This window comes from Phaseolus vulgaris, chromosome 8, assembly GCF_000499845.2.
Source record: "Phaseolus vulgaris cultivar G19833 chromosome 8, P. vulgaris v2.0, whole genome shotgun sequence".
Lineage (NCBI taxonomy): Eukaryota > Viridiplantae > Streptophyta > Magnoliopsida > Fabales > Fabaceae > Phaseolus > Phaseolus vulgaris.
In genome coordinates, this window is record NC_023752.2 from 60108888 (window position 1) to 60136545 (window position 27658).

The 27658-nt window shown below is 31.6% G+C and overlaps 2 protein-coding genes across 3 annotated transcripts; one reads left to right on the forward strand and one right to left on the reverse strand.

Moving 5' to 3' along the window:
- Window positions 1–212: 212 nt before the first annotated feature.
- Window positions 213–7344, reverse strand: LOC137826832 (sorting nexin 2B-like). Of its 2 annotated transcripts, none has more exons than XM_068632980.1 (5): window positions 5999–7344; window positions 5577–5786; window positions 5194–5454; window positions 1276–1362; window positions 213–474 (listed from the first exon to the last, which is right to left on the reverse strand). In XM_068632980.1, the coding sequence occupies exons 1-5, from the start codon at window positions 7052–7054 to the stop codon at window positions 394–396; spliced, it is 1695 nt and encodes a 564-aa protein (XP_068489081.1). In that variant the 5' UTR covers window positions 7055–7344; the 3' UTR covers window positions 213–393. The 2 variants fall into 2 exon arrangements, with proteins under 2 accessions (XP_068489081.1, XP_068489080.1); XM_068632979.1 differs by having other exon boundaries at window positions 5194–5457; window positions 5999–7338.
- Window positions 7345–11000: 3656 nt separating this feature from the next.
- On the forward strand, window positions 11001–13891 carry LOC137826361 (laccase-3-like). Its single transcript, XM_068632300.1, has 6 exons — window positions 11001–11208; window positions 11314–11465; window positions 11641–11885; window positions 12011–12139; window positions 12234–13184; window positions 13549–13891. Exons 1-6 carry the CDS (start codon window positions 11095–11097, stop codon window positions 13677–13679), a joined length of 1722 nt encoding a protein of 573 aa, XP_068488401.1. The 5' UTR covers window positions 11001–11094; the 3' UTR covers window positions 13680–13891.
- Window positions 13892–27658: the final 13767 nt, after the last annotated feature.

A 27658-nucleotide genomic window follows, 5' to 3' on the forward strand; every position in this document is an offset into this window, starting at 1 on the left:
CAAATCTTTTAGGTAATCCTCAAAAGTAAATTGCTCTTTTAAACATCCCATAAAAATGATGCTACTAACATGCAAAACAACACATAAAAAACAAATGAAGCTCAGTGTTTGGCGTAATTTCACACGCAGCAAGTATATTTTAACAGAACCGAGTAAACCAGCAACGATTATGCAACCAAACTAAAACAAAACCAAAAAAAAAAAAAGTAATGTGTACAACAGCAAGTGTGCTTTTAATGATGTATAAGAAATGTTCTTTTTGAGGTACAAGTGTGAGAAAGAGCCTAAGGAACCCGGAAAGCGCTTCCGTTAATTTATTGTCATGACTACAGACATATTTCCGGAGAGTGGCACATCAATGAATAAATAAAGATTTTAATTTACAGCCACAGATCAAGTGCTTTCATCCACATATCCACGGGTCTCTTCCACAACTTTTGTCCACACATTTGCTATTTTCTCAGTATACCCCACCTGTTAATTCAGAAACTTAATTGGGGGCAAAGTGGCAGATGAATGCATTTAAAGATAGAACCAACAAATTACAAAGGCTATAACTGATTGCAGTTTTTAATTCTCATTCATAAGATTAGAAGAGCACAACACTTCTGAATTTAAACGCAGTTAAACCACTCAAACTATTCTTAAAACCATAGGGTTGTAGAACACTAGAATCTTGTCTATAGCTTCTCAAGCAAGCTGTCACAACTTTAACGTCATACAGAGATGACATAAGACACATGTTTTCTCCAACCAAATTTCAACTATTTTGTCCTTAAAATTTTACTTTTTTTGTCACTTTGCTTTCTAATTCCCTATCTGGATATATATTCTAATTTTCTTTTTCTTTTAGTAAATGCTATACTACAGCATTGATAAATATGAAATCAATCACACTATTTTTTCTTCGTCTCATTGAAATTTCTAGTCATAATATGATAATCCGTTTGCTCCTTTAATCATTCATCGTGCTTCCCTCTCATTGTAACCATAGCATCCCCTAAAGCTAATTCATTACTTCTTTTGATCAGAGAGCGATGTTCACATCTAAACAAACGTGTTCACAAACTTGCACCATTTATCAATTATCTAATTTGTTAGTCCGCCAACATTACATGGGACATATACGTCAACAACAAAAATACAACCATAACACCAATTTAGTTATGTAGGAAGAAACACTCAACAAAATAGGAAGTGTCTTAAATTGATGTAGAGTGCGGAAATCGTTAAAGGAAAATACAGTTTCTATATTTAAGAAAAGCCATATCATACCTGATTAACTACAAATCCTTTCAACATGTTTAAGAAGTCAACCTGCCTCTCTTTATCAATCCTTTCAAGTTCACTCCTATTGTTTTCCTGTATTGGCATCATAATCATCCATTACCCAGATACGCAGACAAAGAACTAAATAAATTCATCATGTAGAAATGAAATTAAAAAAAAACATAAATGTTAAAATGAAATTAGACAATGAGAAAACCAGTACAGCCCAACATTTAAAGCAATAGTTTAAGGATTGGACTTAGATATGGTATATCCAAACAGCAATTATAAAAAAGATGCTTTCAGCAGAACCAAACTAGATAGCATAAAATATAAGCTATCAAGATGTTAGATGATGAGGAAGAAGTAAAATAAATCACAAATAACTTATTTATACTAATTATGTCATGTAGCTACACTATTAGTACAAGCCCAAACTCACTAACAATAACATTGATAATATCTTAACTCTCTCCATGATTTAGCTTGTAACAGAACCCATCTTGCCAAAAGATTTACACAACTAGTACTCCCTTGAATCACAAATTTTGGCGAAGTCCTGTCCTGGACAAATAGCCTATTCACACGTGTCCCAAGCAAATCTTCGTCTTTTCACTGAAGTGAACTGCTCTCAACTAAAATAATCCCCAAAATCTGTTAACTATCATGCCACCACCTCCAACTGAATCTCAAAAACACATAATGGGATGTTTTACCAATGTCCAGAATCATCATCTTTGACAAACTAAATCACATAGAAACTACTTCAAAGCCTCAAACATCCATTTAGTTCAATGCCAAACAGGCTACGCAAACATGAACAGAAACCAAATAAGCTGAATAAAGAAACAACAATAACTAACATGCCAAACAAAGGGAGAACAGCAATTCAGCAACCAAAAATAATAGAAGCAAAATTTTATTTGGAAGAATGTATGACCATGCAAACAAAACATTGAAGAGAAGAAAGGAAGGAAATAAGGGTAAAACACTTATAAGAAGTTGGAGATTCACCTATCACAACACACCAAAGTCACAAACAAACCAGAAAAGACTAGAAGAAGTATGAAAAGTCCAAAAGAATAAGCAATAGTAGATAGATGAAGGCAAATCCATTGATGGTACTTCAGAGAATACTACAACCATAGGAGAAATATCATTTGGAGATACTCATATTACCTCCAGTCAAGACAAAATCCAAAAATCAGATGGAGGACATTGTTTGAAATAGAAACAAAGGAAAAACAGAGTTCACCAGAACATTCTTCAAAGAGCATAGATAGATTTACAAAAGAACCATGCACATTTACCTAAAATTCTTTGGAAGTGGACGACGGCCTATGGCAGTGAGCCAAAAATCCACCATATAAATATGGCGGATGGCATAGCAGCTTAGGGCATTAGCCACGGAGGACAAAAAAAATATATAAACTGTAAAAGTAACAAATATATTAAAAACAGAAAACTAAAATTCATAACATTCATCAAAGTCTCAACCAAATGATTGTCATCACATGACAATAGGGCAAAGCTAAAGACACAATGACAAACTACAAAACTAATCATCGTCCCCCTCTCCTAACCCAACATAATCATTCTCCTCATTATCAAAAGATGCATATCCATATCCTTCAGCTTCCTCTCCTTCTGACATTTCAAAACTAATATTTGGCAATCCTTCTTGTAATTCTTCCTCCTCACTACTATCTTCATATTCTTCAACTATAACCCCAATTTCATTCCTAAGGTTGTATCTTCAATTAAGTATTATCTTGGTCTATTCAAAATCATCTAATCTTTTAAACTCAAGCCTCTTCCATCTCATAGTATGAATCTGCAACATTGAGATAAATACTTAGGGAAACATTACAAAAAATATATGGACCCTTTTCATATTGTCACAAGCCTCTCTTATAATTGCTTGCTTCAATTTCTGCTTCCATTCTTTTGCCTCTGTAGACTCTAATTGTGTAAAGAGGTCAATGGGTCCCCTCCAAGTAACCTTCCTCCCCTTGGCACCACCAATCACATGTAATTGGCCTTCCAACTCTCTAAATCCTTCATCTTGCATCACCCTTTGGATTGCTCCACTCTCTTTTGTCTTCTTACTTTTCTCAACTGCCCATAACTCATCTCTAACTTCTTTAGGACAGCTTAGGCAAGGGACAACATTTCCCTTCGTTCCCATTAAATGTTGCTTTCCTCTTGTAATCCCTCCTATCATTATTTTTTTGCAATTAATTACAAAAAATCTCATTTGTATCATTTTCCACGACAGACGTGTAGTGTTTCCATCCTAAATCTGACCTGTTACTCCTAGACAGAGTTTGAAGATGCATTGCTTTGGTGTTGGGTGCTTGACATTGCCATATAGGTAAAAAATAATTGGCAACAAGGTTTTATAAGCAAACCTAAGAACAACATACATAATTGGATCTGAAATTCTAAAACAAAAAGAATTCAGATTCTGAAGTTTAAAAAATCACAGAATGTAAAAAAGGGCATTAAATAAAATGGAATGTTTTGTAAAAAGGAGAAAACAGAGAGAGCTGTAACAAAACAGATAATCACAAAGGAAAATAACTATTGTAAAATTGAGAAAAAGTGGGGGGAAAAACCCAGAAAACTGTAAAAATTAGAGCACCAAATAGAGAAGAAACATTTGTAAAAAAAAAAAGGAAAGGAGAATGTTAAAAACAGCACGACTAGAGAGAAAAAAATCTGCAAAAGGGAGAAAAGGAGAGAAAAACCTCCAATGGAGACATGTAAAAAAACGGAGGACAGCTATGAAGAAAAAGTTTGAAAAGAAAAGATGGGAAAATAGAAATGGCAGGAAGAAGAATAACTAAAAAGATACAGAAGAAAAAATGAAAAAAAAAATTAATGTGTCATCAGAAAAGTTGCCAGAGTGCAGGTTGCTGGAGTTCAAGTCACCAGAGTATAGTTCAGTTTGCCAGCACAATTAACAAAATAGATGTGGGGAAGGAAAAGGTTTCACTAGGGTTCTCGCAAGTGTTGAAAAAAAAACAATTTTAATGTGTCACTGGAAAAGTTGCCATAGTGCAGGTTGACGGAGTTCAGGTCACCAGAGTAGTTTGGTTAGCCAGCACAATTAATAAAATAGATATGGAGAAGGAAAAGGTTCCACTAGGGGTTCTCTCAAGTGTTGACAGTAGTTTGAGGGTTGAGGGGATACGTTTAGGGTTATTGGGCTTTTTGGTTGTCTGAAAATGGGCAAACTACAGCCCAAAATGTCATTTGAAAAATAAAAATTTTCAGCCATGAGCGCCAGAAACCACCACAGCAGACATGGTAGGCAGCGCTATTACAGTGGATGGCTGCCAAAACCACCATGCCGTAACAGGTTTCTAAAAACAATGCGAAGAATTTATTAGAACAGATGTTAACTTACAAACTGAGAAGACTGTATAACCAAGTGTGACAAGCTAAATACAAGAGAAAAGAGACTCTTCTCAAGGTGGATTTATCTTTACTAATAGTTAGTTATGTCAACTGCCAATAATACTACCAGTAGAAGCCCAAAACCACAAGTAATAAAACTAATAAACTATGATCATAACATCTTGATGCTTAGGAAATGTTTCCTTGTGGATTGAATTTAATATAAGAGGAGCTCAATCTACGAATTCAAAACATGCTTAGGTCTACAAATACATCAGAGCCTCTACGCCCTAACAATTAAGAAATATTAGTAAAGAATACCAGATGGCCAATCACAAAGATTTAAGATAAAGTGAAAAACAAATTGATGAAAAACAATATTAAAAACTCAACATTGATGGACATAGAACTGGTAGCTGAACAGAACACAAATTTGATGGATCATATATGTCTGAAGCATAGATACCATTTTGGAACACAAACTACCATCAAAGCATATAGCTATTTGAAGACAAATGATACCTTGATGCGCTCATATTCTCTAGTTGCAACATTTTTGGCATCTTCAGTCATTCTCATAGTTTCTTGTAGCTCCTCCAACTTACGAACCCTTGTTTTGTCAGCCCCAAAAATTTTAGATGAGGCTGCTTCAAGTTTTTCAACTCTTGACTGCAAAGCAGCCAACTCAGATACAAGGGTCTGCACCGTCAATAGCGCACCTGAACGCTCTGAGAATGCACTATGAACAGCCAACATTAATCCAAGGTACTCATGAAGTGTATCCTGCTATGCAGAAATTAGAAAATCATCAAAATATTTAGTGGGTTGCCCTTTATTTAGGAAGAGTGATACAAATTCTTACAGAAAATGTATCATTGAAAGATTAATATAATTGTGTATTATACCAAATGCTTCACAGTCTGAGCATTTAATTCTCGAAATAATCTGCTAGCCTTGACAGCAGCTGTTGCTAAACCTTTCATGTCAGCAGCCCGTACCCTCTGAGTGTTCAAGATAGCCTCTTCATTCTCAAATTTTGTTAATTTAATAAATGCCAGCCCTAATTCACCCATTGTCTCTCCCATATCTTGCTGCGCCTTGACAAGTGACTCAGCCTACATCAAAACTGGCACGTGATTGGAAAATTCATAGTAGCCAATAACCACACAGAAGGTTCAAAAAACAGTCAGTGACATCGACCTCAACCTCAACATCATAAATTCAGTGAAAGGATGTAACACGAGTTAAACAGATATACACACACAGCCTAATTATCTGAAATTAAAACCAACTATGATTCACAGAAAACATAAAACCCAAATAACACCTGTTGAGATGCACCAGTAATCTGCTGCTCGAGCTCATTAATTTTTTCCTTCTTTTCAAGAAACTCTTTATCCTCTTCCACAACCGGAGGCCTGAAACCTCCCCAATCATTGGCCACGGACTGTCTCAACTCCTTGAACAGCCTCATCAAATCCCTGCCTCCTCTCGCAGGCTGCACAACCTCATGCGGCGCAGTCACACTCTCCCCCAACAACTGCTTGGGAAGCTTCGCCGCGCCATCCAGCACCCTCGACGCCACATCGGTCGTCGACGGCAGTGGAAGCCTCCCCTGCACCTGCAGAAACACTCTGAACTCGTCGCTCTTCCTGATCATCGGATGCGCCGCCAACCGCCGCAGGTACTTCTCCAGCGCCATCCTCCGCTGCTCCACGAACTCCTGCTTCTGCATCACCTGGCTCTCCACAACGCTCTTGTCCGGCCGCGGCGGAATGAAAAACCCGCGATACGCCTCGGCCAACCGATCCGAAAGGGTGACAACGTCACGGAACCTTCGCCGGACCCCGAATTCGGCGCCTCCGGCGCCGAATTCGGGAATGTTCGTCGTGGTGGTGATCAAATAGGTCACGTAAGTGCTGCTTCCCGGAACAATCGAATTCGAGGATTCCTGCTCCTTGACGGGGTTCGAAACGGTAATATTCAAATACTCTGAGCTCGAAGACGGAGATCGAGAGAGGGAGAGGGAAAGTGACGGCGACGGTGGGTCGACGCCGTTTGTTTTGCCGTCAAATGACGTGAAAACGGCTTCGGCGTAAGAAGGAGGGTCGATGTATGAGGAAGCATCGGGGGAGCTAGGGTTTGGAAAGTACTGCGGCGGGGAGAGGAGGGGATCGGAGTCGGCCGGGGTGGAGAGAATCGGCGGCGAGAGCGGGTGGTGGTTCGATTCCGAGAGCGTGGTGAGGGTGCTCCGGTAAGCAGAGGAGAAGGTGGATTTTCCGGCGTCGTGGTGGTCGTCGTCGTGGAGTACGAGGTTTTCCATTTTGTCCGGCGGGGCGGACAGTGGGTGGTCATCGACGGTGTGGTTCTCGGAGCCCATCATTGTGGCAGTGAGAATCGCAACGGAGCTTGCAGGGAATCGGCGAAGCAAGCTCGATGAAGGAGAAGTGAAGGGGTTAGATTAGAGAGAGGTTGAATTGGGAATTGGCATTAGGGATTTGAGAGAGTGTGTGTGAGAGAGAGTGTGCTGGAATGTGAAGAAGAGCATGCAGGAAGCATAGGGAAAATGGAGTGACAGAAGTGAGATTGGGTGAGTGTACCTGAATATTGAAAAAGATGTTACGTTCCACACCGAACTCCGTAAAAATCCCACTATCAACAATTCAGTTGCTTATATTATGGTTGAAGTTTAAAACAGCTTTTGAATTAAAAAAAAAATATTGTAATTAATAATAAGGATATTATATTTGAGGGGAAAAACACTCCATCCTTGAAGTATTAGGAAGTTTGGCATTTTATTTTTCAATTATTTGTATTTTAAAACGTAATTTAGCATTATTAGTTTTATTTAATAAATATTGAGAATTTGATGTGTTTTTAAGACAAGAAGGTATCGACGTAGAGGAAGCAGTGTATGCATGACACGTAAGGCAACAAAATGGCAGAAAAATCCAAAAGAAAAAAGTGAGTTGTAAAGAGAAATTAATCTGATGTCACTACCAAAATTTTGTTTTCTTATAAAATTTTAATTGTATATTTGGTTATGCAGGTTTTTTTTTTTTTAATTAAGCAATTGATGTGTATTTTATTACATATGTGGAAGCTCTTTAATAATTAATGTAAAATATAGATTTCTACATCAGTTATAAAGTGTAGCAATTTTTAATATGTGAGAATGGATATAGTATGTAATGTTTTTTTTTAAAAAAAAAAAATTGTTATCCTACATTATTTTTTGTAGTAACTCATGTAATATGTTAGTTACTTATTACACTAAATTGTGATATCTTTTTTAATTTTTAGTTTTTTATCTATTTAATTACATCAATTTTTTGTTACCCAATCTCCTTTATAATTCATTGTTATTAGTTGTCAATTAATTTAATAATATGTTTATGGCATTATAAAATTTGTTGTATTATCAACTTGGGGTCTCATAGATCTGTGCTATTTATGATTCAACCCTCGTGGCTCAACAATAATTCACAATGATTATATTAAGGAATAGCATCACCTCGTTCACAATTTATTTTACACTAATAAAAAACTACATTGCTTATATAAATATTTTTATAACATTTTTTCCTTTTCTATTGTACTATTTATTTATTTCAGGAAAACTTAGATGTGAATGAATTCAATCATTTATTTGTTCTATCAAATGTAATGAATTATCTTATTTAGAATTTATTAAAGACCCAAAAATATAACAATACTTAATTTCTTACTAAATTCAATAAATGAATAAATTAGTAAATAACATATTCCTGTCATTGTATTGGTAGGAAGTACACCTATCACATAGTGATGTTTTTTTGTTATTCATGATTGATCTGATATTTCACACAAATGAATCTAACTTTTGCATTTACTAGAATTGAAAAAGTTGATTAATATATATAAAAAAATCATAATTTATTTTTTTACATAATTTAATAATTTTTTATTTAAAAGATGTTGGATATCCAAATATAAAAGGATATTTGGCACCATACGATGGGGAATAACGTCATATTATCTTTAAAATATAAAAGTACTTTTTAATTTACTTTTTTTATTGAACATGATAACTATTTTTAAACGTTACGCAATTTTTAAAACAACATTTAACTTAAAATAAGTTTTTAAGCTAACAGAATTTAACAAAAAAAATTATATTTTTTAATCTCTTATTCCTATCTTTAATTTATAAGTAGCTTTTAAATGAAAAGGTTGGAAAACACTGATAAGACTGTTTCTTCCTCACCCCATAGGTTTTTCTGGCACTCCCATACACAATATGAAAATACCTTTTTAACCTTTTTTGCCACCTCCTTAAAATAACTTTCGGATTATGTAATCCATACATGCATTTAAAAAAGACTTCCAGATTATGTAATCCGGAAGCTAAAAAAGACTTCCAAATTACGTAATCCAGAAGTTAATTATGAATTTAAAAAAAGACTTCCAGATATGTAATCCATAAGTTAATTATGAATTTTAAAAAAGACTTATATGGAGGGAGGTGAGAGAAGAATATATGGAGGTGCATGAAGAAACAGCCCACTGATAAAGTCCAGTAGTATTAGTATTTTTTAATGGGCCTCCATTGGGCCAGTTCCGCTCTTTGTAACCACCACATTCTTAGGCGTAGTTTACTTATATATACTTGATGGAGGCAAATTCTCCTGCACCCAATCTACCATTAAATTGACGAAAATGTCCCTGTGAAAAGAGGAAGCTTATCTATTGAGCTTTTGAAGTTAAGGGGTTGATATTAGTGTTATGTTGCTGCAATTTGACAAGGAATATTGAGACTTAAGCACCAACAAAAACCAAGCTAATGTATAGCTTTACATGGTTTTGTTAACACGTGGTACTCCAAAATGGTTATGGTTACAACTTAACACATTAACAATTGATGGAATCGTTCCAAAGTCAGGTGGTAGCCTACCTAATACATGAAAATAGAGGGACCAATCAATATACTAACGACATTGCAGGTGCCCTTTGCAAAGGAAAACGTATCAAACCTGCTTCATTTAAAATAATACCATTACACAGCTTGTGTAATAGTGCTGCTGCTAAAAACATGACAAAAAGTGAAACAATAGTACATGATTATACAATTTGACTCTTGCCTTGATGTTCTGTTCAGCTTAGATAATGAATAGTGAGTGAAGATGTTAAAAGCATATTTTCTTTGGTTCAACAAATGCCACTATCATATTGCTCAAAAGGGTAATGAAAAACACTGTTTCAGCTAATAACTTTAGTTGTCAACTAAACACTGAACAACTACTCTTTGCACTACCGAACCAAACCAAAATTCAACCCGACCTTAACTGCTCGATATTTTATTTTCTTTTCTGTTATGTTTTCCTCCAACTTGAGAAGGTACTTCTATGTTTCAGTGTGAGAACATAACAAATAAACTTAGGAAGCTTTCATGTGTTTAGGAAAATGCATGGTTGTGTGGACCATACTGAGGTTTGAATTGTTGAACAGAATATCTGATTTCACAAACCTTTTCCTTTTGGGTACGAATTTAACTGACTTTATTACTAGTGCATGAAAAGGACCGATTTACCAATTGGAATTACTGAAACATAACTGATTTTAGAGTATATTTCTTTCTTTGAAAATACGATGCTGCTAATTTTTTCACTGCATAACATAATATAAATCATGTTTATCAGTAATTCCTACACAATATACTAAAACTTTTTTCTTTAGAGCGTGAAACTAGGACGGATTAAAATGAAATACCCTCTTGTTTGGAAGTGATATAAAGGAAGGGAAGACAAAAATGAAGATAAAATCAAGTGTAATCTCTTCCATTACTTTTCTGAGATGAGGTATTCTGAAAATACATTATGTTACCTAGAAAGGTTATACTTAAATTTTCTTTCTCTCTCAAATTACACCAGGGTAAAAGGATTTTGAAGGGCCTTTAATAAAATAGTACATTCATGATTGTGATCTCATTCTTACCTTCTCTCAGACAAGGAAAAAAAGTATTTGAGTTTTTACTTCTTTCTGATTACATTTCATTGTTCTCAGACAAGTTTAGTGTAGGAGCTGGGTAATGATTAGTAGTTATCTTGATAAGTACTTTGTAAAGATGATTTGTTAATTCAGATGTATTCTAGTACACAATGCACCCTGCAATATATTATAAGAATGTGATATATCTAAACCACAGAATCTAGCATTTGTTCCACAGTTGATTGCGCTAGTGGGTGCACCAAATCCTCTGTGGTTAGACTAACAATCCTAAATTATTTAGTATACTGTTGACTCATTAAATAAAGTCCATAACAGATATCTTTCAAAGTTACAAACAAGGTTTAATTTCCCTCTTTATCATTCTATAAATAGCTGCACCATAGACCAAATGTCACATAACTCAAGTAACTACATTTGACAAATTCTTTGGCACCAATGAAGACTATCCACCTCCCTGGCAAGCAATGTTACTCTTGGTTCTTACTTGGCCTACTCTCTATCATCGTTTCCCTTGCTTCAGCTACAGAGAATCACTACCATGAGTTTGTTGTAAGTGTTTTTTATTCAATGTAATGATCACTATATTTGCTCAGTTTTCAATTATGTCATGCATCATTTCTTAATTGTACTATCTTCAATGTTTGGTTGAAATAGATTCAAACTGTACCAGTGAAGAGGCTGTGCAGAACCCACAATGTACTCACAGTAAATGGGCAGTTTCCTGGCCCAACTGTGGAAGCAAGAAATGGAGATTCTCTTGCAATCAGAGTAGTAAATGCTGGACCATATAACATCTCCATCCACTGGTAGATAGCATCATCATTTATCCTCACATAAATTTCATGCTAAGACATTTTTTACTTTACCCTTCAGCAGGACAATTTCTCTGTTGGAAGTAACCTCTTAATTCATTATGCTAATGATACATACATGAAAATTGATATGCATCATGCTGACAATGTTATGTGTACTTTGCATCAGGCATGGGTTAAGGATGTTGAGAAATCCATGGGCAGATGGTCCTAGTTATGTGACTCAGTGTCCCATTCAACCAGGGGGGAGTTACACATACCGCTTTACAATCCAAAACCAAGAGGGGACACTATGGTGGCATGCTCACACAGGTTTCCTAAGAGCCACTGTCTATGGAGCTCTCATCATATATCCAAAACTGGGTTCTCCTTATCCCTTCTCCATGCCTAAGAAAGAATTTCCCCTCCTTCTTGGTACTTACCTAAAACCATCACTTATTCTTCTCAATTCAGTTCTATAATTTAGCTTTGCACCATAATAAAAAGGTTTCTTCTATTCAAAAGATGTTGAACTTTTCAGTTCTCTGAATAATGCACAGGGGAATGGTTTGATAGGGATCCAATGGCTCTCTTAAGGCAGGCACAATTCACAGGAGCACCTCCAAATGTGTCTGTTGCATACACAATTAATGGTCAACCTGGAGATCTCTATAGATGTTCAAGTCAAGGTTTGGAATCATTATAGAGCCATAGCTTCCATGCAGATTTCCATTATCTTATGATATACACATGGCTAAAATATACAACAAATATGCAATGCAGAAACTGTACGTGTACCAGTAGATGCTGGTGAGACAATTCTCTTGAGAATCATCAACTCTGCACTCAATCAAGAACTCTTCTTCGCAATTGCCAACCACAGGATGACTGTTGTTGCCACTGATGCTGCTTACACTAAGCCTTTCACCACCAATGTCCTCATGATAGGTCCTGGCCAGACAATCAATGTCCTTGTCACTGCTGATCAAACCCCGGGAAGATACTACATGGCAGCAAGGGCATATCAAACAGCCATGAATGCTGCATTTGACAACACCACCACCACTGCAATCCTTGAATACAAATCTGCTAGCTGCGGCAATGGACAGGTCCCAAGACCAATACTTCCAGTTTTGCCAGCTTTCAATGACACAGCCACTGCAACTGCATACACAGCAGGGATCAGAGGCCTTTCCAAGATCAAGGTTTTCACAAAAGTTGATGTTAGCCTTTATTTCGTTGTTGGGTTGGGGCTAATCAACTGCACAAATCCCAACAGTCCAAGGTGCCAGGGACCAAATGGAACCCGCTTTGCAGCCAGCATAAACAATAATTCCTTTGTACTTCCAACCACCACATCCCTTATGCAAGCCTATTATCAAGGTATTCCTGGTATTTTCACCACAGATTTTCCACCAGTTCCTCCTCTACAATTCAATTACACCGGCAATGTACCCCGGGGGCTATGGACCCCTGTCCGAGGAACTAAGCTCTTCAAGGTGAAGTATGGTTCCACTCTGCAAATTGTTCTGCAGGACACCAGCATAGTAACAACTGAGGACCACCCTATGCATGTTCATGGATTCCACTTCTTTGTAGTTGGTTCAGGCTTTGGCAACTTCAACCCAGCAACAGATCCTGCAAGGTTTAACCTCGTAGACCCACCTGTGAGGAACACCATTGGAACTCCACCAGGAGGATGGGTGGCCATTCGTTTTGTGGCTGATAATCCAGGTAACAACACCATATTTACTCCTATAAACGTTCTCAATCTTAATAGAAATTGTCTTCATCAACATGTCAGACCAGTTGACATGAGTAATGACTCTTTCCATCTTATAATATTAGAACTAAACACTGATACTATTGTTGGGAAAAATAGAACAAATTTTCATTTTTTGGTATAGATATAGACACTTGCAAAGCAATAAGCAGATAGAAAGAAAATAGAGTAAAAAAGTTCTGATTTTCCCAACAAAACTTGGACACATATCTATACAAACCTTCACTATTAGGCATCAAAATTTTGAACTTGTATTATTAGACTTAGCATTGAAAACTAACCAATTATGTGGTTTTTTTCCTTACTGCAAATCAGGAATTTGGTTCTTGCATTGTCACATAGACTCACATCTGAATTGGGGTCTGGGAACGGCACTTTTGGTAGAAAATGGAGTTGGCCCATCACAGTCAGTGATTCCTCCACCACCAGATCTGCCCCAGTGTTAGATCAAGAAAACATCATTAGTCACAAATTTTATGTTCTTCAATGATTGACTTGTTGTTTCACCAGGTCTTAATACACATGCAAAATAGAGAGTATTTGTTGTGTGGTGTTTCAAGGCCCAGAATTGGACCATGCTCTATTGAGCACCTATGTTTGTGTTTTTCTTAATTGGGTGCAACTGGTACCATTTTAGAAGCAAAAAGGTTTAACCTTCTCTCTCTCGTCATTAGTATTATTATATTAAGAATTACATTCTTGAAGACAAAGATTACGAAATTTTATAATATAAGTGTCTACAAATCTCAACTAATTACAACATTTATATTTTATCATTTTATAATATATAATACAAATATTAAATTCATTTCCAAAATATACACTTAAAAGTTTTCACTCATATCATAGCATAACATTTCCACATTTCACATCAAGTTTCCTTATAAAATCAGTTATAATCATACTCTCCAAATGCTTTACAATAAATAAAATCTTAAAAAAAAAAACACCCAAAAACAATTCACAAAACTAAGCTGCAGCGAAAAAACACTCTTGGATTTGTTATGTGTAATTTTAAAAAACTTGAAAACAAAAGTTACAGCCAACAACCATACAAAAAAATTAAAACAATTTTTTTCATAAAAGAAATAAATCGTAAATCCATTTAGTCTCTATAGTTTAACTAATATACAATTTTGGTTCTGTAGAATTTAATTGTTCCATTTTTTAAAATTAGACAATTTTGGTAATAACCTTTATATGTTATAAATAATTTCGTAGAGCAATAAAAAAAAAATATTTAATAAAGTAATTAGAAACACTACAAGAAAATCATCAAATAAAAATCAATTTTAGAGATAAAAAAATAATTAGTTCCTATGTTAACTAAATTAGAGGTGATTTTATAGACTAAAAAGTTTCTTTTTATTTTTAAATTAGTTTCTATTATTGTTAAATAATTTTTAAATTAGTATCTACTAAGATTTTAACTATCAATTATTTAAATTTTAGAAAAACATTGATTGCTAATTAGATATTAATTTAAAAATTATTTAAAAATAATAAAAACTAAATTAAAAACTTTTTTTTTTAATTTTTAATTTAATTAATATAGTAACTAATTATTTTTGTCTGTAAAATTGATTTCTAATTAATAATTTTCCTATAATACTTCAAAATCCCTTCTCAATTTTGAAGTTTTGATATCTTAATCTTAATTGTGAGAGTACTTGTAAAAATACTCTTATATTTAAGTCATTATAATTTATATGTAAATTATTATTAATATATGTTGAGTCGACATAGATATTCTAGTTTATTATGCCATTTAGTACACGTTTTTCCCCATTATTTTCTCTTAGATTACACTCTTTATGAATCTTAAACTTTAATATTCTCTTAGGCACTGTTTTTGTACACAGGATTTTATCCTAAATTTGAAATGATTATTCACTTTTTTTTGTTTATTATATTTTTATATTCTTTTCTTTATCTTAGTTTCCAATTAAAATTAGTTCACTTTAAATAAACTTTCCAATCCAACATACATAGGTTACTCTGAAAGATTAGTCTCTCCTTTTTCTTTAATCAAATCAAGAACACACGTGAGATCCATTCAAACATTACAGATAATCGATCTTAGAAATTATATAACATTAACTTTTTTTTATGCACTCACCTTTATATATATATATATATATATATATATATATATAACTCTCTTTAAGACTCGCTCTTTTCTATCTTCGTGAGATGATTCTTTTTTATCAGATAATAAAAAATAAATAAATGGGAACCACTTCAAGGGTGGTCCAACCCTTATACATAAATAGCTAGCGCCTTATCAACCTCCAACCAAGGAACACCTTCCAACTTAAATAAGGAACAACCAGAGCTACTCAAGAAAACATTAAACAACTAGCCTCATACAATCCACTGGGTTCAAAACCCAGTTAGGGTACGTAAAGGAATTACAACAGGACTTTACAAAAATCCAAGACCAAACATTTACCTGTACTAGTGCAAATACCTCAAACGCATCTACCACGCCACTGTCGAAGGTTTCGTGAGATGATATAACATTTTTCAGGAAGAACATAAACTGAAAATGATATAAGGAAAATATTTTCAAAATCATTATCATTCTTGCCATTACAATCATTTTGGTCTGCCACTCTCCACCACTCCCACTGACACCCTTGTTACACTTACAAGATACGAATATCATTCCATTTCCCCCACAACCCTTTTTCACAAAATCAATTGCTATCCAAAAACAACATCATTCACACATAATTATACAACATGTCTCTTCCTTTTATATGTTTTATGCTTCATCAGTACCACTAAGCTTGAGTTCAAGGTTGTAGAATTTCTAGAATGGCATAAACTTTCCACTAACAACTGAAAACAACATTCAAGAGAAAAAATAATAAAGTTCTCAAAGATTGATTGTACAATGGAGAATCTGTTTAGGTCCATTACCAAGTAGTGCACTCAAGATATATATGTGTCATGATCAATCTGTTTATAATCTATACTAGATATGCTATAATAGCAATAATTAAGCTTGAAGATCTAATGCTAGAAACTTTGTTGCTTTGTCCCCGTACAACGGAACACCTCTTGTACCCTAAAGTTGATTCAAAGTTCTAAATCTTTAAATCAACTCCTGAATTTTGCATCCCAACCACACATAATGGTTAACCAGATAAGATCATTGAATACTGTTTAATGGGAAATGGATAAATGAGTAAAGGGTTTAGGAAAAGGAAAGGTGGAAAATGATATTAATGACTGCATAACTTTGATGGCCAAATTGCACACCATATATATAGTCTTCTGCTATGATTCAAACTGTTAATTGACAAAAGATGATCACAAATGTTTTGGCAAGTATCAGTGTGTGTTCTTTATCTGATAATTAGTTCAAAGCTTATAGGGTTCATCATAATTTCTTTTTCTATACATGCACATGATACGAAATTAAACATTACTCCACATTTTAAGGCAACAAGGATGTGTGATCTTGATTATGGAATCAGAAATAGCAAAAGGGGAAAAAGTTTAGTGAAGAAAAAGGGAGAATGAGGAAAAGGTAACCATTTTCATAAAAAAAAAATATTACCGAGAAAAGATATAATAAATATGAACAACTTTAAAAAAGTTATAATCATCTTACAAAAGTAAAAAAACATACATATTAAGAAAACTAAACTCCTGACTATTTATCATGTTACAACTAACTACTTATATAGAATTTTTATACACTAATTAGAGAACGAAATTACTTTGCAACTTTAAACCCTTTTCCACAAATATTATATATATATGCTGGATAACTCTTGAAAAACACCAAAAAAGACCTCAAAAAAAGACATGTCTGCCACCCAAAATCTGCTGCAGCTTTCTAAGCTCATGAGGACGCCTATCCAACACATTAACTTTGCTTTTAATGGGAATTTAATGATGGAGAATATTGTGAAGATATGTCGATTATATTACAGCAATGGAGAAGAAAGTGGCCTCCTCATGATAGAAGCCAATAACATCCACAACAAACACACGCCATTTAGAAGACATGCCTGCAAAAGTTGAAGTCTAAGACTGTGAAAACCCTAGCTAATTATATCATGTTATAAACTCAAATAGATAGTTTCTGGTTCAAACACTGTAATTGAAAGACTAGGGCTTTGCTTTTGGCCAGACCAGTTCACAGAAGGAGAAAGATTGGTACCCTCTTTTATCACCATATCATTCACATTGTTATTAAAGCCAACACCAATTTCTCTTAGAAAACAATACACAGGTAATTGTTAATAGGTCAAGGTTTTAGGTGCAGTAACTGGTTTCAATTTTCAAAATACCCTTCACCAACTTTATGTAGGTCTTTGTAGACAACAGAGGCTAGCAAGAAAATTACTCAATGAGTGAAATGTTCGGGTTGAAAGAATAGGGATGGGTAGATAAGTAATTTAAGAATGAAATTTTTATCAGAAAAAAAATAAATAATAAAAATATTTCAAGAATAATTACATCCAACACTAAAATCAACAGAAAAATTAAACTAAACCAACTATATATATCTATCAATAACTTGCAATTCATCACGTAAAACTTTTTATAAATTTCATGCATATGAGCAACTCAAGCACCAATAGGCACCAATGTGTGTTACATTCACAAAGTAAAAAAAAAAACTAGGTTATTTCATTATTTCTTAATTAGTTATATGGTGTGTCTGAAAATCCACTTGAAAGGAAATACTGGACTACTTTTCAACCAGATGCATGTGACTGCTAGATTGGATTCATCATTATTGAAACTTAAATCTGAACAAATTTTTAGTTTTTTAACAACTGATATAAAATACTATACTTTCTATATATAAGGTAAAATTCACTTTTTATATCACTTAATTAACAATTGATGTTGAAATTTCTCACCTGTTGATTTGGAAATTCATATAATATATTATAGTCTAAAGAGTTTCCAGTACTATAATGAAGTGAGAAATAGATATATATGGATAAATAAGAGAGATCAAGGCGTCAGTGATATATTCTTACTTGTATTTTACAATATATTATAAATATTTTAAAATACTATTTTAGCAATCTGTATTTTCTAAATGTTTTCAAATTGTAGGATGAGTACTAATTTATTTTTTCCGTAAAATAAATAAGATATATATTGACAAATATACGTATGCCAGTGCTTTAGACTGTGAATTATATAAGATAAATATTTGTTTTTATATACTTAAAATTCATAATTCATAAACATTTTAAATATATATAATATGATTAGGATATTTTAATTATTAACGACTTCTTTTAAAAAAAACTGCTGAAAAGAAAAGAGGGTGCAAAAATTGAGAATATAAACAACGATAAAAAAAAGAGCAATTGAGATAAAAAAAATATTATGAATAATAATTGAGATAAGTATAATAGTGTTTAAAAAAAACAGGGAGACCAGAACCTCACCACTCTACAAAACTGTATTTAGCTTATAAACTGTAAAATAATCTTATTTTCCAGTAAAAAAACAGAAAATTTTGGTCATGGAACTATTTACATACCATGAACAAGAATTTCTGAGATGTTATCAAAATTTATTCAGCATAATCTCTTCAGTGCCTGTGGTTTTGACGGTGAGAAAATGGATCAGCAATAGCAACTTTCCAGAGACCATACTAGAACAAACGAGAACAAGCACAAAAAGAACTTAACAACAATAGTACAAACAACAGAAAAACAAAACATGTTCAACTAAATCATGCCAAAACAATTGCCAACATGCTTATAACAAGTAGTGAGCAAAACATTATATATAACTCCAAACATGTTTTAACTTGCCATGAACTTCAATTGAACAAGACTCCAAGATGAAGATGAAAGTTCTACCTCACAATCTATGAAAAGAAAAGGAGGAAGGGGAAAACACATTAATTGGTATGAAGAAGAAGCCATGAAGCTCAAGATAGATAGCGCCAAGTATATACTGCTATGAACATGTATAGCATCATCAGTATCAAGGTGCTATCCCTCCTGAGCTTTACAGATTCTCCCATACTCTCTGCAACCATCTTCCATGACCCAAGCCTGCCGAAGAAAAACATGCATATATACACATAGTTGATGCTGAAGCTGAAGCTGAAGAAAAGAAACAAATTACAGAGAGAGAGAGAGGGGCAAGAGAAGGTAACTAGACTTTGGTGGGGAAAGAGAGGGAAGGGGTTATGAGAGTATTTATAGGATAAAAAACACAGAATTCAGATGAAAACTTAATTGGGAATTATATATTTTTTTTAAAAATGAATATAGTAGTGAGTTATGATATAAGTAACAGTAGGTAACAGTGTTTTACATAGAAAAAAAGGGTTTGGAAAAAGAAAGAAAGAATGAATATTATATTAGATGTGGTAGGTTTTGTTACCTGCTGCCGACTAGTATATTTGTGGTGAAAAGGGTAACGGAGATTAGGGACATGGCGTGGACTTGAAAGTTGAAACTGAGAGAGCCGCAACACAAAACCTTAAATTTCTCAGCAGGGGTAACTTTGCCGGCAAGTTACCTTACAATCAGGGTTGCCACACACCACACTCACACTTCCATAATATACGTCAAAACAATATTCATTTTCTATTCTTTTCAGTTTTGGTCAGTGATACACTCCAGCTATATATCACTTTTAGGGTTCTTTTGAATCTGTTGAATCATGGCTATACTAGAAAGGTAAAGAGGCATAGTCTGTTCACACACATACATAGGTCTCATCAGTTTTCCAGGCTACAATCTAAGTTCAGATAATTGGATCAATGGCTATCACATGTGTGTATGGGTCATGTGCAACCACTAGATCTCTCTCTAATAAAATACTATAGTTAACAACTCTGCAGATTCGATTGTTGATATGTATATACAAACAAACTTAGATATTTTATTACTATATTGTTTAAATAGATCATTTTATTATATGAAATGGAAATTATAAAAGTTTGAGTTAAAATTGGAAAAGTATTAAAAAATGTATTTTAAATATAACTCAAAATAAAACTGATTTATAAGCTCAAAGTTTTCATATTTTTATATACTATGAAATATTATTATTATCTCTAATTGATGTGAGATCTCCAACACAAATATTTCCGGTAAGGTTGTCAACTTGTATGTAGGGATTAAACATTTATGGATGGTTTGATACAATACAAAAAAATCATAAACCAATTTTTAGAAACTAAAAATAATTAGTTGTTACAGTGACTAAATTAGAAACTAAAAATATTTTGGTTTCTAAATTGGTAGACCAAACAAATATTTATTAGGATAAACTCTACATGAATCTGATATCATATTAAGAAATAAACTTATTAGTAGTGAACTTTAAATTTAACTTAACCCAATAAAATCGGTTCATGAAGTGTGGTTTGCACCCACCTATATACAATGAAGTATTCTTATCTCTAGTTGATGTGGGATCTCCGATACAAGCGGGTGGCACGATAGGCTCAACAAACACTCGTTAGGATAGGCTTTAAATGATTTTGATATCATATTACGAAGTGGACTTTAAGTCTAACTCAATCTCATAAAACCGGCTCATGGGATGAGGTTTGCACTTACTTATATACAATGAAATGTCTCTAACATATATAAATTAACTTATAAAATAAGGTTGGTATCCACTTATATATTATAAAATATTTTAATCTTTAGTCAATATAAATTTTTTAATCACAAATTCAAATGAAATGAGTTTTATTTGTGATAAATGTGGTTCTTCCCTGATGAAAAGAGGAGTGAGTGACAAGATATATATGATATAATATAATAGATAGAGGGGTGGGCCGGTTGAAGTTACATGAATGGTGAGGGGAATAAAGTTTTGGGAGGGGCAGTGCTTGAAAAGTAATGATCATAAGTTAATAATCTCCATTAACAGTCACCAATATGCTTTCCATTTTTCATCTTCCAGTACTGCTCTGCAATCATAGCTTCTTGCATAAGGAATTCAATGCCACCATTATCAAATGTCTTTCATTTTACAACATTCTTCAACCAATCACCTCAAACCATACACACACATATAAATATGTTTTCATTACAATAAAACTGACGTTACTGCTTCATATAAATAATCGCCAAACGTGACAGACTGTTATTATGGCGGCAAATGCCTTTGCAATTTTTTAATATAATTATCTTTCCATCTTTATCATAAGTTTGATGTGTTTAACATATTGAGAATTGACACAAAAATTTATACATAAGTACATATTTTAGAGTAGTGAATTTCTCTGATTAATTAATGTATGGCTTATTTTAAAGATCGATGTTTCGTTACAATTTTATCGTAAATGGAGTTGTGAGTGAAATTTGAAAATACATGAATAATGTCGTTTCTAAAGAAAGAAAGACTTATGTGTTTGAAGTGTTCGTGTTGGTTTAGTCTTAAATTTATTATAAGTCTCGTTTTACATCGCTTTCTTATCCCAATTGGTGTTTGAACCTTTGACTTGCATGCAGTTCGTTTTTTTATGCTCTGGTTGTCTTTTTATTAGTTCTTTGATTTTGTCTGTTTGATAGGTATTTCTTAAGATGAAAAAGTATCTAAATTGTTCTTAGTCTCGAATCTTAAACAATATAAAACTATATTAAAATATAGTATGAATATTAGAACTTAAATATATATGCAGTATTATAGCTTTCAGATTAATAAAATAAATTCTTCTAATCAATTATGTATAATCATAAATGATGTTGTAATTAATTACTATTAAAATAAACTGAGTTATTAGATTTTTTTATTTGTATTTAATAATATCTTATCCAAATTATAAGATTGTTAGATAAAAATGAAGTATTTTGGAGAGTTAGAATAAGTTTGTGTCATCATATTCTTCTTCAACCATTATTGTGTTTTGAAAAGCCAAAGGGGGCCAGCAATCTTTTCTTTATTGTGACCAACCATATTCCAAGCATTGAAAACCATTTTATATTATATGTTTTATACGTAATAATTGATTATGAGACCAATGTTTTTCTCCAATATTAATCAATTCTTGTGATAGAAAAAATAATTTATGGGATACAACATTACAAACAGCTAGCATCACGGCTTTATATACCTGCATTTCACCCCAAAAAAATGGCTTTATACACATTAATATTTTTTTTATTTTATAATTAATTTCCATCAAGAAACATGATTGATCAAAATCTTTATTTTTAACTACATTTTTTCCTGTATAAAATTCAAATTCGAGATTTTTATTAAGAACCTTAACTGTAATGAATGGATTTTTAAAAATATAATATATTATTTATTATATTAAATATATATGATTTATTATGAAACTTGTTTGGTTGTGTTGTTCTAGTAAACCAAAATTCTCCTTTATTTTTCATAAATTTTCACAAACACCATGTTAACGTGAGGATGGAAGAGGATAAAATTATAACTTAATAAGTTTGATGAAAGAGAAATAATTTTAAAATATGTTTGAATCCATTATATATGTTATTTTTGTTTATTTTTATTCATATATCTTTCTCATTTCTTCTTAATTTATCTTCCATTCAGCTTATCGAGAGAGAGAAAGAGATAGATGTTGGCTCGTCAAATATTCAAAACTATATTTGAGGCCTTACTCAGAGTTTTAAAAAAAACGTAATTAACTTCAAAATGAGATTTTATTTTTACATTTTGGTACATATAGAATGAAAAAATCTAGATTATATTCTTTACTCTCTCTTTTCAACTATCATGTGTTTTATTTTCTTTTGAAATGTTGATAAAAAAATATATCCAAATATAACTTCAATTCTTAGTTGTTTTTGTTCGAGAGTATATGAGTAGTTTTGTTTATAGTTGATTAGATATTTGGTGAGATACCACTTTTGTTAGAGGTATGTTTTCGGGTTATGCATGAATCATAAATGTACCATTTCAAATCTGACATATTTCAACCACAAATAACTATATATATCATCTAGGATCGAGACTCTAACTACGTTGATTAAACTTCACTTTAACATTCTAAAAACAAGATTAGAAAGAGGATTACAGGCAAAATCATATATGGTATTAGAAGATTAACTGTGAGAATCGTGTTAATAAGTACTCATAAAATTTAAAGGTCCAACTTATTCCTATAAATAAGTTAGCCAACATCATGTCAAAGTACACATTTATGACACTTAACGATTAAAAATCAAATATTAACTTGACCGTCGGAGTACCATTAAGAGGTACTCCTCTAACATTCTGTTTGAGAATCGAGATCCCGAACGGACAACACCAAGCAAAAACAATAGTCATTCTTGTAATAGGGTTGAAATATTAATTTATTTATTCTTTTGCTCATAAAAAAATTAAAATGTTTAGTTTAAAATATTTAAAACTATATTGAGATTATATAAAATATAAAGGTATAAAATTGTAGAATTGGAAAAAGTGTGTTATAATAGTATGGGTGAGGTGATCCACAAGAACAATGATAGGACAATGGCACAACAAATCCCATTAAATTTTCTTGAAAATAAACTTTAGAGACTCCGAAGGGACCTTCAAAGGATTGGATGAAGTGATTTTGGAAAGAAAATCAGAAAATTCTCTTTAGTGGACAAAATTAGAGGGGTCCAACTAAAACTCACATGGCGCATTAACAAACACTTCATAGGATCACAAAAGTAGGGCTAATCTAAACCCTACAACCCATAAACACAAAGTGTATCTACACCCTACAACTGTATAATAGGCAAACCATTTCCTTTTTATTTTCTTAAATCTTTTTTCTCTACTTGTTATTTTCTTTAAAATTATAATTTGGAATATAAATAAATCACAATAAAAATAAATAAAATAAAATTGATTTATTCAAATTTTAATGATTTTAAAGTAATATATTTTAATATAATATTATTTTAAAATTATCTTTTTTATTATTAAATTTTATAATAATTTATGTTGGAAATCTCACATCGACTAGAGAATCGACTAGAGATTAGAGTCTTTCATAGTATATAAGTGAGTGCAAACTTCACCTCATTGAGCTGATTTTATGAGGTTGAGTTAGGCTTAAAACTCACTTTTTAATAATTTAATTTATATTTTGAAAATTTCTTTTTACATCAAATCAGTTTTAAAAATATATTTTATTGGTTATGTTTTAAATATATCAATATATAAAAAATATTTTATTACATCAATAAATCCACTAGAATTTTTCTTATGACTGAATTTGGTTTTAAAGGGACGAATTTGTAAGTGGCTGGATTTTAGTTTTTGCAAGTGTAGAGTAGATGTTGTAGGGACTAGCAGAGTACTAAATAATGTCCATCTTCTTTATATATATATATATATATATATATATATATATATATATATATATATTCATTTTTATAATTTTTCAAAGTTTTAAAGATTCTCCTACATCAACACATGCTTCTAGTAATGATGAGATAAGAGACTTAATATTTCATAACTTCAAGATTTTTTATTGGTTGTTTTTTTCTTTGGATTTGTAATTTAAAATTGAGATTAAATTATCTTAATTGGAGAAAGTTTAGATTACTTATGGTGATATACCATTATATTTATTGGATAATAAAAGTTTAGTGTAATTATTACTATATTTGTGTGGTAAAATATACTATTTTAAGTTTAAAACATAAGTATATGTTATTTAATGCATATAATTTTAATTTCTCTTGCTTATTTTAATTAATTTTACTCCTCGTGTTAAATTTATCTTAGAATGTTTTGAGTTTCTATTTCTCAAAGTACCATTTATAACTAGTTTTACATTATTTGTTGTGAGGTAAGAATGAAGTTATAGACTTTTGCAAAATCAAAATAATCTATTGTTTAAAAAAATTATAGTTGTTTTGTAACAACTTTTTTTATTGATAAGTCGAAATTTAGAATATTAATATATATATATATCAAGTTTAAGTTTGGACTTATAAAAAATTATAAATGTAATTGAAGCAAATCAATTTGATTAAGATTCTTGTTGGTTTTTGGCTTCTTCTCCCCATGCACGAAGAAACATCTCATAAAACTTCTCTTCATAATTTTATATATATTAATACTACAATAAAATTATTAAATATAAATCAAATTAAAAACAAAAACTAATTAGGTACTATATTAATTAAATTAAATATTATTTTAAATACTAAATAAATTATTAATATTTAAAATAATTTTTATTATTAATAAAATTTATAAACTAATTTTAAAATTAATATTTAATCAACTATTAAATTTTAATTATTTAATTTTTAAAATTAATTTTTGTTTAATGATTTTTTGTATAATATAATAATGCAAGTAATTAATAATGGCCAAGGTCCTCTTACCATCTTTGTTTCACAATTTTTATTCCAAAATTAAGATATCGTCAACTTAAAGGAAATTGTCAGAAAAGAAATGTACTGTATGTGTGTGTATGTATTATAGTTTTCCTTGTATTAAATGACATTCTAACTTTTCTTATACAGTGATTATATATTATATAATGATTAATAATATGATTTACGTACTTTTTTTTCTTCTTTCCTTTTCTTCTTCTTTTTTTACATAGGGTTGACATCAAACTATAACTAGCACCCTCAGAACCATTAACAGAGGAAGGTATACGTAAGGTTCTTTGACATACAAAAAATATCGAAAAATAATTTCACATTTACGATTTATTCCTTATATATTATTATGATTGTTTATGTTCAAGTTTTGATAAACATTCTTATTACGAAGTGGACTTTAAGCCTAATTCAACTCCATAAAACCAGCTCATAGGGTTGAGGTTTGCACCCACTTATATACAATGAAATGTCCTAATCTCTAGTCGATGTGGGATCTCCATCAATTATTATTTTGAAAGAATGAGAAAATGGTTTTTATTTTTTTAGTTTTTCTTATTTTGTTATTTTGTGCAAATTCTTTATCTTGTTAACTTGGGTAAGAGTTAATTGTGAGCTTTCGGTTGTTATTAAGGAATATTTTTTTTGATTATGTATCTGTTTTCGTCTCTAGCAAGAAGGTTGTAAGAACCCTGACGAGGAATAATGTATTTTTGTTTTGATGTGATCTATTTTTTTTGTATATTTGAGGTTCGGCTTGTTGATTTGTAGAGTCTATTGGAACCCCTTTGGTTAGGTGTTTGTGTAGTTTGACTTTGTCCATTTTTTATAAGGGTTGAAAAACTCATAAAATGTTTCATTTTATTTTATTTATTCTTTGTTGATAAAAAAAATTTCAGTCTATGACGTACTTTTTCATCCCTTTATTGCTTTTTAAGATCAATGTTTCTAAGAAATAATCCAAATTTTTAAATTTAGTCTAAGTGTATAAAGTATAGGATTAATTATACTTTAAGTATCTAAAATGTTGTGTCGTGATTACTTAATTTTAGTTAGTGTTTAATTTTAAGACATTTAAGTTATCCTTCTTGTGCTAATTAAATTCTTAGAAGGGTAGCTATAATTATTTTTTCATTAAATTGCTAACAAGTTGCACCATTTATTGGCACTTAAAGAAAGATTGATTCTTACTTTTCCGTTAAAATATTAATGCATTCATATATTTTCTTTTTTAGGAGGACGATTATGTTATGATGAGTTATTATTATTGTATTGTAGGTTAATAGTAGGCTTGGAACTTGGGTCATTATTTTATTCAATGTTAAAATATAGATGTTTTTTCTCAACATTTCAACAAATATTTAAATAATTATTCATCTCTTTGAAGGAAGATTTATTTTTTTCATTAGTTTAATAATAAAAAACATGTAAGGAAATTTATTTCAATATGGACAAAGGTTGTTAACTTGTTTCATACTTTATCTATTAATATTTATTTGAAAAAATTTATAAAAAAGAAGGGATACATATCTAATCAAAAGATTGGTTAGGTGTTGTTATTTTTTTATATAGATGCATTGAATGCTAAAAGGATACATCAAAAGATTGGTATTTTATTTAGATGTTGTTCTTGTGTCCCTCGTAATTAGAAAAGGTGATATTACTCTTATGGAAGACTTAACTCAAATTTGGACATATACATAAAAGCTTCAGAATAATGAGATAATCCCAATTATGATTTAGATATTCCTCAATCTTTAAGAAGTGAGATTTAAGATTTGTAACTTGGCTCATATAATGAAATGATAACACAATTAAAAATTTCAAATATATTCACCTTCCTTGACATGCATTTAATATTATAATACTTCCTAAATACTTTTTTACCTCTATGCATTACCTTGTCACTTATTCAGTAAATAAATAAAATTTAAATAAAACTATTTATATTTATTTTTATCCAATTTATACCGATATATGTATAATAATATAATAATATAAAAAAATATTTAATAATCAATCATATTTTTATTTATTTTAAATATCTTTTGAATACCTCAATCCAGACCAAAAAAAAAATTACAAATCAACCTTATAGGGAGTACTCATTC

Coding starts and splice junctions, on each gene's coding strand:
- LOC137826361 (XM_068632300.1), top strand. CDS start 11,095: ATGAAGACTATCCACCTCCCTGGCAAGCAATGTTACTCTTGGTTCTTA. Junction 11,209..11,313: donor ATCACTACCATGAGTTTGTT/GTAAGTGTTTTT, acceptor TGGTTGAAATAG/ATTCAAACTGTACCAGTGAA. Junction 11,466..11,640: donor TATAACATCTCCATCCACTG/GTAGATAGCATC, acceptor ACTTTGCATCAG/GCATGGGTTAAGGATGTTGA.
- LOC137826832 (XM_068632979.1), bottom strand. CDS start 7,054: ATGATGGGCTCCGAGAACCACACCGTCGATGACCACCCACTGTCCGCC. Junction 5,787..5,998: donor TTACTGGTGCATCTCAACAG/GTGTTATTTGGG, acceptor GTTTTGATGTAG/GCTGAGTCACTTGTCAAGGC. Junction 5,458..5,576: donor CTCAGACTGTGAAGCATTTG/GTATAATACACA, acceptor ATTTCTGCATAG/CAGGATACACTTCATGAGTA.